The sequence below is a fragment of the Phyllobates terribilis genome, unplaced genomic scaffold (genome assembly GCF_046119375.1).
Source record: "Phyllobates terribilis strain yellow unplaced genomic scaffold, ASM4611937v1 Scaffold_5__5_contigs__length_657084704, whole genome shotgun sequence".
NCBI classification, from domain to species: domain Eukaryota; kingdom Metazoa; phylum Chordata; class Amphibia; order Anura; family Dendrobatidae; genus Phyllobates; species Phyllobates terribilis.
The window spans coordinates 11,151,301-11,168,827 of NW_027362765.1; the positions used below are offsets into that span (position 1 = coordinate 11,151,301).

General features: G+C 42.8%; 1 protein-coding gene across 1 annotated transcript; it reads left to right on the forward strand.

The window, feature by feature from the left end:
* Positions 1–4,046: 4,046 nt before the first annotated feature.
* LOC141270830 (gastrula zinc finger protein XlCGF66.1-like) lies at positions 4,047–16,946 on the forward strand. Its single transcript, XM_073680931.1, has 5 exons — positions 4,047–4,052; positions 16,091–16,240; positions 16,370–16,540; positions 16,624–16,747; positions 16,831–16,946. Exons 1-5 carry the CDS (start codon positions 4,047–4,049, stop codon positions 16,944–16,946), a joined length of 567 nt encoding a protein of 188 aa, XP_073537032.1.
* The last annotated feature ends 581 nt before the right edge of the window (positions 16,947–17,527 follow it).

A 17,527-nucleotide genomic window follows, 5' to 3' on the forward strand; every position in this document is an offset into this window, starting at 1 on the left:
ATTGATCCACTATTCCCGTTTCATCACTTCTACACATCTGTATAGTTTTGCACTTTCCTTACAATTTCTCAGCATCACCTCTCCATATTTCCATCATACATCCTTAGTCACAATTTCTTTTCACACATTTGGGCAAATTATTTTTCCTACACTAATTTCACTTATCCAAACAATAAGTATAATAATATTCTTCTCCCATGGGCTCTTTTTTTTTTAAAGTAGTTGTACAGTTTTCATAGTGATGGGTATACGCTATAACAGTGGTCTGAAACTCGGCTAGCTATATGGGCCGCACACGGAAAAAAAATTAATTTGGGGGGCCACATTCTTTGCAGGATAAAGTGACATTTTAAGTGATACCATTTTTTTTTCTATACGCCTTTTGAAAATTTTTGCTGTGTTTTTTTGATTTTTTTGTAGCTTGGGTCGTTACGGATGTGTCGATAACACAGCAGCATTTTTAGTGGTAAAATATTTTTTCATGCTTTGTTTTGAATTTTTTTTTTTTCATTTTTACAATTTTTTTCCCTCAATTGGCCACATACAGTAATATTGTCTTACAGTTAGCACCAGATAGTAATTCTGGCAAACAGCTTGTAGTAATGTGCCCCATCCTGGTCCGCATCTGTCTCAATGTCACTCATCCAAGTCCCCATCTTGTAGTAATGCCACATCATGGTCCTCATCTTGTCGTAATGTGCCCCATCCTGGTCCCTATCTTGTCGTAATGCCCCCCATCTAGCTCCCCATATTGTATGTATATCCCCATCCAGGTCCCCATATTGCAGGAATGCCCCCATCCAGGTCCCCATATTGTAGGAATGTCCCCATCCAGGTCCCCATATTGTAGGTATGTCCCCATCCAGGTCCCCATATTGTAGGTATATCCCCATCCAGGTCCCTATATTGTAGGTATGTCCCCATCCAGGTCCCCATATCGTAGGTATGTCCCCATCCAGATCCCCATATCGTAGGAATGCCCCCTTCCAGGTCCCCATATAGTAGGTATGTCCCTATCCAGGTCCCCATATCATAATTCAGAGGAGTGGAGGCTCTTCATCGATGTTCCAAAACATGCGCTACCTTCAATTCCATTAGGTTATGCAGTCCACATGAAAAAAACCTATAACAGCATGAAACAGCTGTTGAGGTGCCTGAACTATGACCAACATTTGCAGCTCTGTGGTGACTTAAAGGTGGTTGCCCTCTAACTTGGTCTCCAAGTTGGATACACAAAGTACTGCTTCTTTCTGAGTGGAATAGTCATGCAAGAGAATATCACTACAATAAAAGACTGGTCTTTCCAACAGTCACTTCAGCCAGGGAGTAAAAATGTCCTGCATCCAGCACTTCTTGACCTAGTTAAGATTTTGTTGCCACCATTGCATATTACGTGGGCCTAGTGAAGAACTTTGTAAAGGCAATGGATAAAAATGTAAAATCATAAAAGTATCTCATTGATACATTTCTAAGGTTGAGTGAAGCAAAGATAAAGGAAGGACTTTTTATTGGGCCTCAGATTCGTAAGTTTCTTCAAGATGAGCTGTTTGTCCATTGCAGGGCAAGAAAAAGGCTGCATGGGTAGTATTCACATTAGTGGTAACTAATTTTTTGGGAAACTCAAGAGTAGATAACTATGAAAAATTGGTAGAAATTCTCCTCAAAACATATAATGATCTTGGCTGTAACATGCCCTTAAAGATTAATTTCTTACATTGGCATCTAGACTTCTTTCCACCAAACTACGGAGCAGTGAATGAAGAGCACGGTGAGATTTCACCAAAATATTGCGGCTATGGAGAAAAGATATGAAGAAAAATGAAAGCCATCAATGCTTAAACATTACTGTAATACAATTGTAAGAGATGATCCAGTGTAGGAGTACAAGAGACAAGCAAGAAAGAGTGGTCACTGAATGAGGAGCAAATGTTGTAGTCCAATTTCTGTAACTGTCAATAATTCGCAATAGTGTGTAGACAGGTTTTAGTTATTTGAATTGTTGCTGTTTCCTCTACATAAATATCAGAAGATTGGCATAGCAAAATATTCTGCATTTTTATATTTGCAAAAATAATAATGTTTCAAAGTACTGAAACTTTTATGCATTAATTATATGTAGCAGTAAAAGGAAAACTCTTTGATATCATAGAAACAAGAGACAACTAAAATTCTCATTGTGAGATTGAATTCAGGAGGTCAAAATCATTAACAAATGGCTCATTTCATAAATGGAACTGACAACTTTTGAAAATATGTAGAACAATATATTCTGTTGTAATTCCCATTAGGATGAAATAATCTGAATAAAAAAAAATATGCTCCATACCATGACGTATGTATAATCGATTGCATCACTTGCCATGCTGGAAGTGATACCCGTTTTCTGCCAGACACATTTCAAAGTTGCGTTCCATGTTCCTGAAGGCATCGGCAAGCATATCGGGGGTATAGCAGTAATTTCACGTTGGATATTTTCCTTCAAATCTTCCGAAGTGCAAGGCTAGTTCTGATAAACTTCCTTTGAGCATACCCCAAAAGGAGTCTGGTGGTGCTAGATCCAGATACTGTGATTGCCAATTACCCTGTTGCCGAAAAAGGACTCAATTTCTGCTGTGTTTCTTGCCAATGTATGGAAGTCGCAAACAGAGGTTAAGCGCTACAACAGCTTCTACCTCAATGCATCCTGGCTTGTTCGAAGCTCCATATACTGAGATTCATATTGCATCTGTTTCGATCAGATTGCTTTGTCATAGTAAGTCATTCATCATAGCGTTACTGTATAATGTCCCAGCAGTGTCACCGCTCCAGTCAGCAGCTCAATCATCTTGTAGGTGAGTTCTAGGATCTTCTGGTCATTGATGTCCTCATGTATCAGGGGGTGAGGTGGAGGCCCCGTGATTGGGCTGAGGGGTCTTCCCCATCCCTCAGACACAGGGTCCTGACAGCGCTCACTAGAGGTCTTCTTCACTACTGTGTAATCCTGGTTTTGGAGAGACACGTTATCTATCTATCTCTACCGCCAATAGACAACTTCATCCAGCACCATGACAACCAGCACTGCAGAGTCCTGCATCCACTGAGGCCCCTGATCATGTGACCCCTGACTCCTCCCCTCCTGTGACCTCATCACAGCTCCTGTGCGCACAGAGCAGCCATATATGTGGTGGCGGCTCTGCAGGTGGAGGTATGTGGAGACCCCCCATTACTGGGCGCAGGGGGCATTAACCCCTTCAGCACGGAGACTCTTTTGGGGTCTTGTGTTGCCCCTTTATAAGAATCATAAGGTTTTTGTTCTGTTTCCTGTAATATATACATACGACCCAACTATGGAGACAGGAAGGGAGGAAACATATTGTTCTCATAGTACAGGGCCCCTTTACTGGCCCCACAGTGTAATGCCCCATTATGCCCCTTATACAGGATGTATGATGCCCCCACACAGTGTAATGCCCTTATTTGCCCCTTATACAGGATGTATGATGCCTCTACACAGTGTAATCCCCCCATTATGCCCCTTATGCAGGATGTATGATGCCCCACACAGTGTAATGCCCCCATTATGCCCCTTATGCAGTATGCATGATGCCCCCACACAGTGTAATGCCCCTATTATGTCTGTTGTGCGGTATGTATGTTGCCCCCACAGTGTAATGCCCCCATTATGCCCCTTATGCAGGATGTATAATGCCCCCACACACTATAATAGACCCCCAGTACCGCCATCCCCACACACACAGTATAGTGTTCTCCCAGTAGCGCCTGAGGTCCTGCAGTTGGAATAATCCCTCTGGAGTTGGTTTTCCCTCTTCCTGCTCCCCCACATGTATACCCTCGAGCATGTATACAGGCATGTAGGAGAGCAGGCATTACTAGATATCGAGGCTTTGTACAGTAATATACTGCATGAGGATGATATCAGAGGAGTAAGACACTTCTTGAAATCGAGATCAATAGAGTGTAGCAGACATAATGACTTCATGAAGAATCTTCTAAAATTCACTCTTACCTATTCCTGGGCTGATGAGAGGAAACCACAATATTCAAGGATGATCGTAAGTGATGGCATCCATATATTGGGGTGTAGTATAGATATATTAATTACATTTTTATCATCTGGTCAGGGACGAGTGAACAAGTTCTTGAATTTGTCAGGAAACTCAGCATCAATAGAGTGGGTCTTAGATTTACATCGGCAGTTACTTACAACCAGTTGCCTTTCCTGGATGTACTAATGTGGATAGAACTGGATGGGACCCTAGGGACACTCATCTACCATAAACCTACAAGCAGTAATAAACTATTGAAGTGGGATAGCCACCACCCCATCCCCATAAAAAATGGAATTCCCAAGAGCCAATATTTTTGGTTGAGAAGGAACTGTACTAATGTCACAGATTTTAATATACAGGCAATAGACATGAACACCAGATTCTGAGAAGAAGGGTACCCACAGTATATTTTGGATTCCGCACGATCGTTTGCAGAAAAACGGGAGAGACAGACACTCCTTCATACCTAACCAAGAGACCAAGAAAAAGATGGGATAACACGAGTAATGGGAACTTATGACAATCAGAGTGACCACTTATTTAATATCCTCAGAAAACACTGGGATATACTTGTGGCCGACCCAGACCAGAGGGGAGCTGTGTGATCTACTCCCACAATAACTTTCAGAAAGGGTCGGTCAATTAGGGAACGTTTAGTGCATAGTTTCTATAAAAACCTTCACCCAAGGGGACTTGGCTAGATAGAAGAATCTGTGGTTTCTTTAGATGTGGAGAACGTTGTACATGTAATTGGATGAGACCATGTAAATCTTTCTCGGGTTCCTCCATGGGTAAAACCTTTTTTCTGAGGGATTATTCCAACTGTAAAACCTCAGGACTTGTATATATGGCCACATAGACCTGCCCCCTAGATTATGTATGCACGACCAAGAGGCAGTTTAGGAGGAGGGCAGGGGAGCATTTGGGTGATATACGCCATGTCTGGGAGGCCCAATAATGAGACACACGAACAGTGTACATCGAGGTGAAACCGGAGACATCATCTTTTGTATCATTGAGGTGGTTAAGGCCAATTTGAGAGGAGGTGATCACAATAGATGTATCCTCAAAAAGGAAAAGTGTGGATTGTTAGACTGAATTCAAGAGCCCCTAAGGGACTCAATGAGCAAATTTCCTATGCCTGTTTTGTGTGAATACAGCCCCATTCTGGATTATATTTTTGGATTGTATACTCTACCCATTGCTACTCAGTTCCCTGTGAATGGGGTTCACATATTGTTGTACTTAATCGACATATGTGAGCTTCTATATCAGAATTATGTCTCATCAGTTATATCCTACATATACTATTTTGTAATTAACAAGTGTGGTGATCCTTGTGTATCTCTAATTATGCAATAACGGTCAAATTTGACCATTTAGGAATATACTATGGGCTATTGTAGACAGAAGTGACGCAAAATGTACATATATATATACAGTGTGGAAAATAAGTATTTGACACACTGACTATTTTGCGAGTTTTCCCACCTACAAAGAATGGAGAGATCTCTAATATTTATCGTACGTACACTTCAACTGTGAAAGAATCTAAAAATAAAAAACAGAATATCACATTGTATGATTTTTAAATAATTAAGTGACATTTTATTTCATGAAATAAGTATTTGATCACCTACCAACCAGCAAGAATTCTGGCTCTCACAGACCTGTTAGCTTTATTTTAAGAAGACGTCTTACTCTGCACTCATTACCTGTATTAACCCCTTTAACCAATTTTTACAGTTCTGACCACTGTCACTTTGTGAGGTAATAATTCTGGAACGCTTCAATGGATCCTACTGATTCTGAGATTTTTTTTTTCGTGATATATTGTACTTCATGATAGTGGTAAAATTTATTCGATATTACTTGCTTTTATTTGTGAAAAAATCGGAAATTTGGTGAAAATTTTCGCAATTTTCAAAATTTTAATTTTCATGCCCTTAAATAAGAGAGATACATCACACAAAATAGTAAATAAATAACATTTCCCACATGTCCACTTTATATCAGCACAATTTTGGAACCAAATTTTTTTTTTGCTAGGAAGTTATAAGGGTTAAAAGTTGACCAGCGATTTCTTATTTTTGCAACAAAATTTACAAAATCATTTTTTACAGACCACATTACATTTGAAGTGACTTTGAGGGGCCTTTATGACAGAAAATACCCAAAAGTGACACTAATCTAAAAACTGCACCCCTTCAAGGTGCTCAAAACAACATTCAAGAAGTTTATTAATCCTTCAGGTGCTTCACAGGAATTTTTTGAATATAGAATAAAAAAATAAACATTTAACTTTTTTCACAAAAATGTTACTTTAGACCCAATTTTTTTTAATTTTCGCAATAGTAACAGATAAAAATGTACCCCAAAATTTGTTGTGCAATTTCTCCTGAGCACACTGATACCCCATATGTGGGAGAAAACCACTGTTTGGGCGCACGGCAGGGTTCGGAAGGGAAGGAGCGCCATTTGACTTTTTGAATGTAAAATTTGCTAAAATAATTAGTGGACGCCATGTCACATTTGGAGAGCCCCTGCTGTGCCTAAACAGTGGGAACCCTCCACAAAAGACACCATTTTGAAAACTATTCCCCTCAAGGAACTTATCTAGATGTGTGGTGAGTACCCTGAAACCCCAGGTGCTTCACAGAAGTTTATAACATAGAGCCGTGAAAATAAAAAAATCGAACTTTTTCCACAAAAATTATCTTTTAGCCCCAAATTTTTTATTTTCACAAGGGTGAGAGGAGAAAATGGATCCCAAAAACTGTTGTGCAATTTCTCCTGAGTACTCCGATACCCCATATGTGGGGAAAAAACACTGTTTGGGCACATGGCAGGGCTCGGAAGGGAAGGAGCCCCATTTGACTTTTTGAATGTAAAATTTGCTTGAATAATTAGCGGACGCCATGTTGTGTTTGGAGAGCCCCTGCTGTGCCTAAACAGTGGGAACCCTCCACAAAAGACACCATTTTGGAAACTATTGCCCTCAAGGATCTTGTCTAGATGTGTGGTGAGTACCCTGAAACCCCAGGTGTTTCACAGAAGTTTATAACTTAGAGCCGTGAAAATAAAAAAATCTAAGTTTTTCCACAAAAATGATCTTTTAGCCCCAAATTTTTTATTTTCACAAGGGTAAGAGGAGAAAATGGATCCAAAAACTGTTGTGCAATTTCTCCTGAGTACGCCAATACCCCATATGTGGGGGAAATGCACTTCTTGAGCACTTGGCAGGGTTCGGAAGGGAAGGAGCACTGTGTGACTTTTTGAATGCAAAATTGGCTGGAATCGAGAGCGGGCGCCATGTTGCATTTCGAGAGCCCCTGACATGCCTAGACAGTGGAAACCCCCCACAAGTGACCCCATTTTGGAAATTACACCCCTCAAGGATGTTATCAAAGGGTATAGTGAACATTTTGAACCCAGAGGTACGACACAGAATTTGATAACATTAGGTCATCATATTGAATAAGTTGTCATTAGCTCCTGAAGCCTGGCATTCCCCGCTCTCCTGTTCATGGTGCATGAGAACATGCCTCTTGCCCTGCACCTGTCGTTGCACACTTGCAGCCATCACCATCCACATCCTTGTCCCAGCGCAGCGTTCAGTTGTCCCTACCCCAGTCCTTGGAATGCAAGTGCAAATATGCTGCCAGCCACAGGCCACAATACTAAACTGTCACATTTCTAGACTTGCACTAGAAATTTGCAATAAGATGGAAAGGGGGTGTTAATAGCGCTGTTACACAGACAACTACAGGGTGGGCCATTTATATGGATACACCTAAATTAAATGGGAATGGTTGGTGATATCAACTTCCTGTTTGTGGCACATTAGTATATGGGTGGGGGAAAACTTTTCCAGATGGGTGGTGATCATGGTGTCCATTTTGAAGTCGGCCATTTTGGATCCAACTTTATTTTTTTCAATGTGAAGAGGGTCATGTGACACATCAAACTTATTGAGAATTGCATAAGAAAAACAATGGTGTGCTTGGTTTTAACGTAACTGTATTCTTTCATGAGTTTTTTGCAAGTTTATGACCACTTATAAAATGTGTTAAAAGTGCTGCCCATTATGTTGGATTGTCAATGCAACCCTCTTCTCCCACTCTTGACACACTGATAATAACACCGCAGAAGAAATGCTAGCACAGGCTTCCAGTATCTGTTGTTTCAGATGCAGCACATCTCGTATCTTCACAGCATAGACAATTGCCTTCAGATGACCCCAAAGATAATAGTCTAAGGGGGTCAGATCAGGAGACCTTGGTGGCCATTCAACTGGCCCACGACGACCAATCCACTTTCCAGAAAACTGTTCATGTAGGAATGCTCGGACCTGACACCCATAATGTGGTGGTGCACCATCTTGCTGGAAAAACTCAGGGAACGTGCCATCTTCAGTGCATAAAGAGGGCAACACATCATCATGTACCAATTTCAGATATCCAGTGGCATTGAGGTTTACATTGATGAAGAATGGCCCCACTATCTTTGTACCCCATATACCACACCATACCATCAAGATACGAGATGTGCAGCATCTGAAACAACGGATACTGGAAGCCTGTGCTAGCATTTCTTCTGCGGTGTTGCTATCAGTGTGTCAAGAGTGGGACAAGAGGGTTGCATTGACAACCCAACACAATGGGCAGCACTTTGAACACATTTTATAAGTGGTCATAAACTTGTAAAAAACTCATGAATGATTAAAGTTAAGTTAAAACCAAGCACACCATTGTTTTTCTTATGAAATTCTCAATAAGTGTGATGTGTCAGATGACCCTCTTCCCATTGAAAAAAATAAAGTTGGATCCAAAATGGCCGACTTCAAAATGGTCGACATGGTCACCACCCATCTGGAAAAGTTTTCCCCCTCTCATATACTAATGTGCCACAAACAGGAAGTTGATATCACTAACCATTCCCATTTAATTTAGGTGCATCCATATAAATGGCCCAACCTGTAGTAGTATGCCCGTCGGCATTCAGGTCAGCCTCTGCAGATAAGATCTGATGAGTGGGCATGGATGTCTGACATCCTCCAAACTTTGAGGACTCCACCAAATTTGTGAGCGGCGATGATGCCATAATTAGCGTCACCATCCCCCTTCTCTGTCTACTGAAGCGCTCGCTGCTCTCAATTAAAGAGGAGGCATTGCAGGCGGAGCAAGGAACTGTACAGGGTGATGCTACTCAGCCCAGCCTCATCTCATCTCAACGCGGATTGGGTGATAATGAGAAGGAGGAAGAAACCATGGACAGTTGTCCTCTTGGAGAGAACAGGGAAGCCTTGGCTGTTAGCAGTCTGGCACACATGGCCGACTTTATGTTCCTCTGACTTTACCGTGACCCTCACGTTGTACGCATTTTGGGCATTACAGAAGACTGGCGCAGCACGAGAGAACTGTTGGAGATGGAGGTGTGAGGTTCTGATTAAGGAGGATGTCTTAGATCAGTTGCAGTACGGAGAGCACAGGAGGGGTGACACACAGAAATGAGGGATGAGATATAGGGCAGTGCAGAACTGTGGAGAGCTTGGTGGGTGAGATAGATGAGTTTGTATTGTATTCTGTAGTGATTGTGTAACCTAACCAGTGCAATGACTGGCACAGGGTAGAGGTGTCGGTGAAGTGGCTTGATAGAAATACGACCCTGGCTGCTGCATTCAGAAGGGATTGGAGAGGAGACAGTTTGTTTAGAGGAAAACTGATAAGAGAGTTGCTGTAGTGAATAAGAGCAACAGTAAGAGTTTTTGCACTACCAAAGGCGAGAAAAGGTCGAATTTTGGAGATGTTTTTAAGGTGCATGTGACATGAGCGAGTGAGTGATTTTCCACCTTGAATAAAGGAAAGTTTTGTGCCAAATAAGGCTCCAAGACAGCAGGCGTGCAGAGTGGGAGTTATGATGCCACCAACTAAAGGTAATTTCAAAGTCAGGTATAGGTAGGTTAGTAACAGCTAGATATAGGTAGGTTTGTAAAAGTCAGGTATAGGTAGGTTAGTAGAGAGAGGAAACCAAAGGAGTTCATTTTTGGAGATATTCAGTTCAGGCCCTTGTTGAAAAATTATAAAAAAAATAATTCCCAGCTGATAACGCTGGCAGCAGAGGTCACAGACAGTTCATTGGACAACCAAGGAGTACAGGCATGGGAGACACAAGCCAGATGCGGCAGAGGCAGGGGAACGCTGCCAAAGTCTGGGACAGTTTTCTCAGACCCTCCCAGCACCCAGACCCTGATACACAGGGTACTCTGACAAGGAGGGAAAAGTTTTGAAAGATGCTGAAGGACTACCTTGGCAACTGTACCAGCGTCCTCCATGATTCCTCTCTGTGCCTTAAAACTGTTGGGTATCCAAGCTGGACACGTGACATGAACTGTCTCTCTACACCTTGGAGGTCACGACCCCTAACTGATTATAACTGATATAACTAATAGGCATATCCTCCTGTCAACTCACAATGCTGACAGGCTGACTCTTATCAAAATGAACAAGAGCTGGATTGGGCCAGACTTCTCAACACCACCGGATGATAGAATAGGAACATAAACTCAAATCCAGTGGGTTTTTTTGAGGGAATCTATTGTTATGCAACCCATCACACCCAGACATGGGTATACCCTTCAGGAATTGTTCAGTTTTATGTCACCCTCCTCCTTCTCCTCAACCTCCACCACCATATCACCAGGGTGACCATCATGCCATGCCCACATAATTTTCTTAAGGGTGTTTCTGATTAGAGACTAGAGAATATTTCAATATTCATTTCGGATTACGTTCGTCGTTTTTGCAATATTCGCCAATGTATTTGTCGAATATTCACCAAAAATTGCCAAAGGCCATTGGATTCAAATGGGGGCAAAACCAAACGCATACATAACACCTTCAAACGGCACCAAAAGCTGCCAAAACACATCAATTTAGGGGCAGACACCAAGAAAGTGCCATCAATTGACCCAGAGTACAAGTAGTATAATTATTATTATTTATTTTTATAGCGCCATTTATTCTATGGCGCTTTACATATGAAAAGAGGTCACCTACTGGTATAAGAGGAGAGAAGACCCTGCCGACGAGGGCGTACAAACAGTCTATAAGGGATGGGTGAGAATACAGTAGGTCAGGATAGAGCTGGTGGAGCGAGGATTATTGCAGGTTATACGATTATTGGAAGAGATGGGTCTTCAGCTTCCTTTTGAAGGTTTCAACAGTAGGTGAGAGTTCCAGAGTAGGGGGGGATACACGGGAGAAATCTTGTAGGCAACTGTGGGAAGAGGAGATAAGAGGGGAGTAGAGAAGGAGATCTTGTGAGGATCGGAGGTTGAGTGCAGGTATGTACCGGGAGACTAGGTCACAGATATATGGAGGAGAGAGGTTGTGGATGGCTTTGTATGCCATGGTTAGGCTTTTGAACTGGAGTCTCTGAGCAATGGGGAGCCAGTGAAGGGATTGACAGAGAGGAGAGGCTGGAGAATAGCGGAAGGACAGGTGGATTAGTCGGGCAGCAGAGTTTAGGATGGATTGGAGGAAGGCGAGAGTGTTGGAAGGGAGGTGACAGAGCAGAAGGTTGCAGTAGTCAAGGTAGGAGATGATGAGGGCATGCACTAGTGTTTTTGCAGATTCGTGGTTGAGGAATGTGCGGATCCAGGAGATATTTTTTTCCTGGAGTCGGCATATTCCTCAACCTGATCCTCCTTCCTCCCACCATTCTGAGTGCCCTGAGACAACTGATCCCAAACTTGGACACTCCGAGGAGCTGTTTTGTTCATCTTTCCATTTATAGATTCTGGCCTCTCACTCGGTCCGCTCAGAAGTGGAAAGAGCTTGGATATGTGGTTTGAAGGAGAGATTAGAGTCCAGGGTTACCCCAAAAGCTGTTCACTTTTCCATTTATAGATTTGGACCTCTCGCCGCAGGGCAGGGCAACAGAAGATCGCATGTAGCTATGCCCAAATATTTGAGCAGCCATGATCACCCAAAGGTGACGGTGGGAAAGTGCAATTACTGTTGCAAGAGGTGGATGATGATTAGACACAATGAACAGAAAGTCAGGAGGAGGACCAGGGTGCGGAAGTTTAAGAGGAGGCGGTGAACGATGAAGTCGAAGGGCCGAATGCCAGGGCCCAGAAACAGTGTCTGTGGGTGACACCACTGCCTCTTCCCCTATTGTGCATGCACGCCAAGCCTCCGTCCTCGATGCAGGCGAAAATGCCTCCCACCTTGCACCTGTCGTTGCACATTTGCAACCATTAGCAATCACGTCCTTGTTACAGTGCAGCGTTCAGTAGTCCCTACCCCTGTTCTTTGAACGCAAACGCAAATATACAGCCAACAACCCACAGGCCACAATACTAAACTCACACATTTCTCAACTGCTTGCATTAGAAATTTTGCCTTTTAGGCTCGTGGAGGCGAAAGCTTTCCACAACCTCATGGCAGATGGCCCTTGGTGCTCGGCCCCAGCCGCAACTATTTCTCCCGGTGTCGTCCCCGCCTTATACAAGCACGGGTCCCAGAACATTACCCATACCCTCACCAGTGTAGTTAGTGGGAAAGACCGCCTAACCACTGACACGAAGACAAGTGAATGTGGCCATGGACGGTACATCTCTGTGACTCATCAATGCGTTAATATTGTGGAAGCCGGGACCCAGTCGGACCCTGAGACAGAACATGTCTTTCCGACGCATAGGATTACGGGCCCTGGGTCAATCAAGCTTCAACACAATTTTCACAAGGTATAAAGCAGCAGTAGTCTGTCTCCTAGTCAACAAGCAAATTATTCATGATGATAGAGGCCACCTTAGCTTGCTGCTGGTACTTTTTGTGGGAATTAGCTTGGCTCCATCCAGCCTGGAATATTTCCAGTGAATTATTGCTCGATGTCATGGTATTAGCACTGCCCCCAGTACCAGAAGCGAAGCCATCCACAATTTCAATCTCAGGAATTTTATTTGGTAGACTGAGTGGCTGCCCAAATACTTTAGTTTCTCACAAAGGAGCTGAAGATACTGAGTGGCAGTAGGTGCAAGTTTCTCCAGCATGTTAGAAATCAGAGAGCGAACAGAGAGGGCAGCACAGTGGCTCAGTGGTTAGCATTGAAGCCTTGCAGCGCTGGGGTCCTGGGTTCAAATCCCACCAAGAACAACATCTGCAAGGCTTTTGCATGTTCTCCCCGTGTTTGCATGGGTTTCCCCCTCAGTAAAAAAGCAGCCATAGAGTGTCCGGGAACCTTCCGACAGACTTTTTTTTAGCCAGGGCTGCTTCTCGGCAGGGTTGGACAGGCCCACCAGAGAACTGGAGAATCCTCTGGTGGGCCCTGTTTTCTCCTTCAAGAGAGTTCATAGCGCAACTGCTATGGGGCTCTTGAGTAGGGGAGAAAGGTGGGCCCTCAAAATCAAATCCTCTGGTGGGCCCAATGTTTTTCAGTCTGACACTGCTTCTCGGTGAGAGTATTTTTCCACAGCCATATTCTTGAGCTCGGTGAAAGGACTGGCATAGAGGTAAACTGTATCTACTCCGGCTGTCATTTCTCCACCACCAGGTTCCGGACATTGTCACACACAACCATGCCTGACTATATGTTCAGCGGTGAGAGCCACAGATCTGCCTGCTTGGTTACAGCTTTTAACAACTCTGTAGCGGTGTGTGGATTGTCATCTAAGCATAAACATATTATCTTCAGCACAGCCTATTGCCGCTTGCCGAAGGCAGTGCTGCAGTGCTTCCAGCTTGTGACTGATGTGATCATTTCGGAGATGGAGGCCGAACAAGATGAGGAGGAGGTGCAGGATCTGTGAAATGTGATTACTAAAGATCCTGCTGTGTATTTATATATATTTTTTTGTGTTTATTTTTTACGTCTCTTCAATTGCGTATTGCAGTGCGTCCTAATTTTTGCCAGCCCGTCCAATTGCTGCATATACGGAGACCCGCTCTTTAATAATGGGAAGGACAATTGAATATTACCTGTCTTATCGGAAATTTGTTTACGGGTGAAATATCGCAGTATGGATAGCGTATTACACTGATCCAGCCAGGTATTATTGCCTTATACTGCGTGCTGCTGGTTATGCCCCCCAAAAATATAAATCTATTCTATTCCCTATCGATAATGCTGTTAGATACATTTACAACAGTGACAGGTGCTAGGTGGTATCATTAGCTCCAGATGAGTGTTCATTCTTGTCGCATAAATGTCTTCCACAGTCCATAACTTTTTTTTATTATTTTTTTCTTTGGCCTTATGTACAAGTCATTACTCTGGAAAGAATGTTTCTTAACATTTTTTCCATGTTAGCTTGTTTTTTGTATGTTTTTTTCATTGTCAGTCCGTAAAAGTGGCGTGATACTCTTACAACATTGTTCACAGATATGCTATTTGTCAGCGACTAACTGTGAATAGGTTTGAACCCACAACTGCAATACTTTAAATGGAGTAATATTTGACACGCCCCCCAAAATTTCTGTATTATTATGGCAGTCATATGGGATCATGTCTGATGGCCATGGTTTCACGCAGTCGCCTTATAGTATTGTATTTGTCAGCGACCAACTGTGAATAGGTTTGAACACACAACTGGCATACTTTAAAAATGCAATATGTGATATCTGATCTGACACATTCCCAAAAATTTCTGTATTATTACAGCCGTCATTTGGGATCACGTCTGATGGCCACGGTTACAGGCAGTCGCCTAATAGTATGGTATTTGTCTGTGACCAACTGTGAATGGGTTTGAACACACAACTCCAATTGCCATACTTTAAATGTAGTGTGATATCTGATACATTCCCAAAAATTTCTGCATTATTATGGCAATCATATGGGATCACGTCTGATCATGGAAAAAAGTTTCTCTGCTTCCACAATACAGTAATGCAAATATAATCAAGAAAATATGGCTGTATTCTGCTAATAAGCAAATGGAGCAGAAACATTTTGAACCATATTGCTTTTTAAAGAAATAATCAGGATTAAGATCAAAAATAAAAGTTAGCCATGATATCTAGTCCAAGGCTATCTGTAACAGGCAGCAGCAGAAGCAGACAAAACATGCAATGGATACTATTGTGCTGTATAGTGTTCACAGTCTCTGCCTGCCCTAACTCCTGCTATCACCACTGGATTAGTCCTCAGAAGGACTGTTAGTTATGGATATATATCTTACAATACCTAACTAATAAACCTTCTAAATCTCTCCCTAGCTCTGCAGCATCTCTCCCTACTCTGCATGTTTCTGGGTTAGACTGTGACGAGCATAGGGCCACCAGGTCTTATATAGACCTGATGACGCTATGCGCCCAGCCAATCACTGTAATGACACAACCAACATGTCTACGGCATTACAGTGCATGGCAAGCAATCCCTGCATGTTCATTGGCTCTCTAAAGGGCACCAAACATACAGGGTGGGGACCCGAACTCCTGCCCGAGCATCCCGGAAATACTCGCCGAGCATGTCGAGCAGTGAGATGCTCGGGCGAGTACTGAGCAGTGACAAGCACGCTCGCTCATCGCTACTTGGTATCAAATCATTTCTGTTTGCTGTGTTTGTGCAAACAAAAAAGCTTTTAGAAATGCCTCAAACTTCTGTGTGTGAATCAGACATGAGATCTAACGTGACATAAGATTACAGTCCGGGGAAGACGGGAAACATTCATATAGACTGCCAATGGTGATGTAGTCAGTGATTGACTCTCGCCAAATATGTTTCTAGAGCCGTAGTAGACGATGAACGTGTCGTCCTCATCATGAAGTAGTTATTTCTCATGTTACGTGTAATGAATATCTCCTGCAGTATTGCTAATACCGATTCCAGTGTCGGTAAATGAGCGGAGAATTAGCATCATGGAAGATGAGTCTATGAGAAAACATATTCAGCTGCAGACTCCAAGGAAGAAAGAAAAAAACTAAACACTGTAAAATAATAAATTTCTTCATATGTTTCACCTTATTATCTCCAGTAATTGTATTATTAAACAGGATTTTTATGATGCTACATCTGCTCATCATCTTCTCATTCAGATCCCTACAATATCGGATCCTCTCAGTGCAGATCTTCTATATAAGAGAATTTTCCTGATTTACCCATCAAGGATGGATATGGACAGAGACCAGATGGCGCAGAGAATATTACACCTCACCCTAGAGATCCTCTTCCGGCTTACTGGAGAGGTGAGAGATTCTGATGATGTCACATTACATCATTCTTATCTATGGGAATAACAGATGGACAGAACTGGAGAGGTGAGGACTCTGGAAATGTCTGTAGTGAGGTTTATTAATGTGTCTCTCCATAAACAGGATTACACAGTAGTGAAGGAGACCGCTAGTGAGCGGCGTCATGCCCATGTGTCTGAGGAATGGGGAAACACAATCATGGGGCCTCCACCTCTTCCCCTGATGCATGAAGACATCAATGACCAGAAGATCCTAGAACTCACCTATAAGATAGTTGAGCTGCTGACTGGAGAGGTGACACTGCTGGGAATGCTGGGGCATTAAACAGTATCGCTATGAAGGGATCAGGGAGATGACGGTATCATTGTATGTGTCAGGTTCCTATAAGGTGTCAGGATGTCGCCGTCTATTTCTCCATGGAGGAGTGGGAGTATTTAGAAGGACACAAAGATCTGTACAAGGACGTCATGATGGAGGTTCCCCAGCCCCTCACATCACCAGGTAATAGACAGGACTAAATACACACAGCCTATGATTATCTGTATGTAAAACATGAATTCAGTCCCTGTATGTGTTTCCTCCAGATCTATCCAGTAAGAGGACAACACCAGAGAGATGTCCCCGTCCTCTTCTTCCACAGGACTGTAAACAAGAAGATCCCAATGTTGCTCATCAGGTAGATGGAGAGAAGGTAACATGAGATCTCTCCTATGATATGTAGACGGCTGTGAAGGTCTTGTGTTCAGTCTTGTTTTACCCACCACTATTTTATGTTTTATACTTGTGTAAAGAGAACGGTGGAGATGGCAGGATTAGAGCTGATCATAGATGTGAGTTCTCCATTTGTCTGTGACTTTTACAATATTTGTTTCAGGGTGACGATCTGACCCATATTAATACTACAGAAACCTGTGTGATGGGTGACGAGTGGTGTAAAGAAGAGATTCCTACATATGACTACCCAGGTGAGTAGTGACCACTAAATGCAGAGAAGTCACAGATTCTTCTCAGTCACCGGCTGTGGCTGCTTTATCGGTTGTGTAGTCCGGCCGTATCACAATCGTGTGATCACCATTTTGCCCCTAGACCACAACATTCTCCTCCACCCAAAACTGTTCAAATGAATTTGGGCATTGAAAACCCTTTTCTAGAGACATTAAAACCTGGAGAATACACCTACCACCTGGGATTAGACTCTTACCTGCCCAGATCTGTAAATTACAAAGCTAAATGACAGCGTACGTAGAATGTGCTGACAAGTTAGAAAATTACTTGATGGGC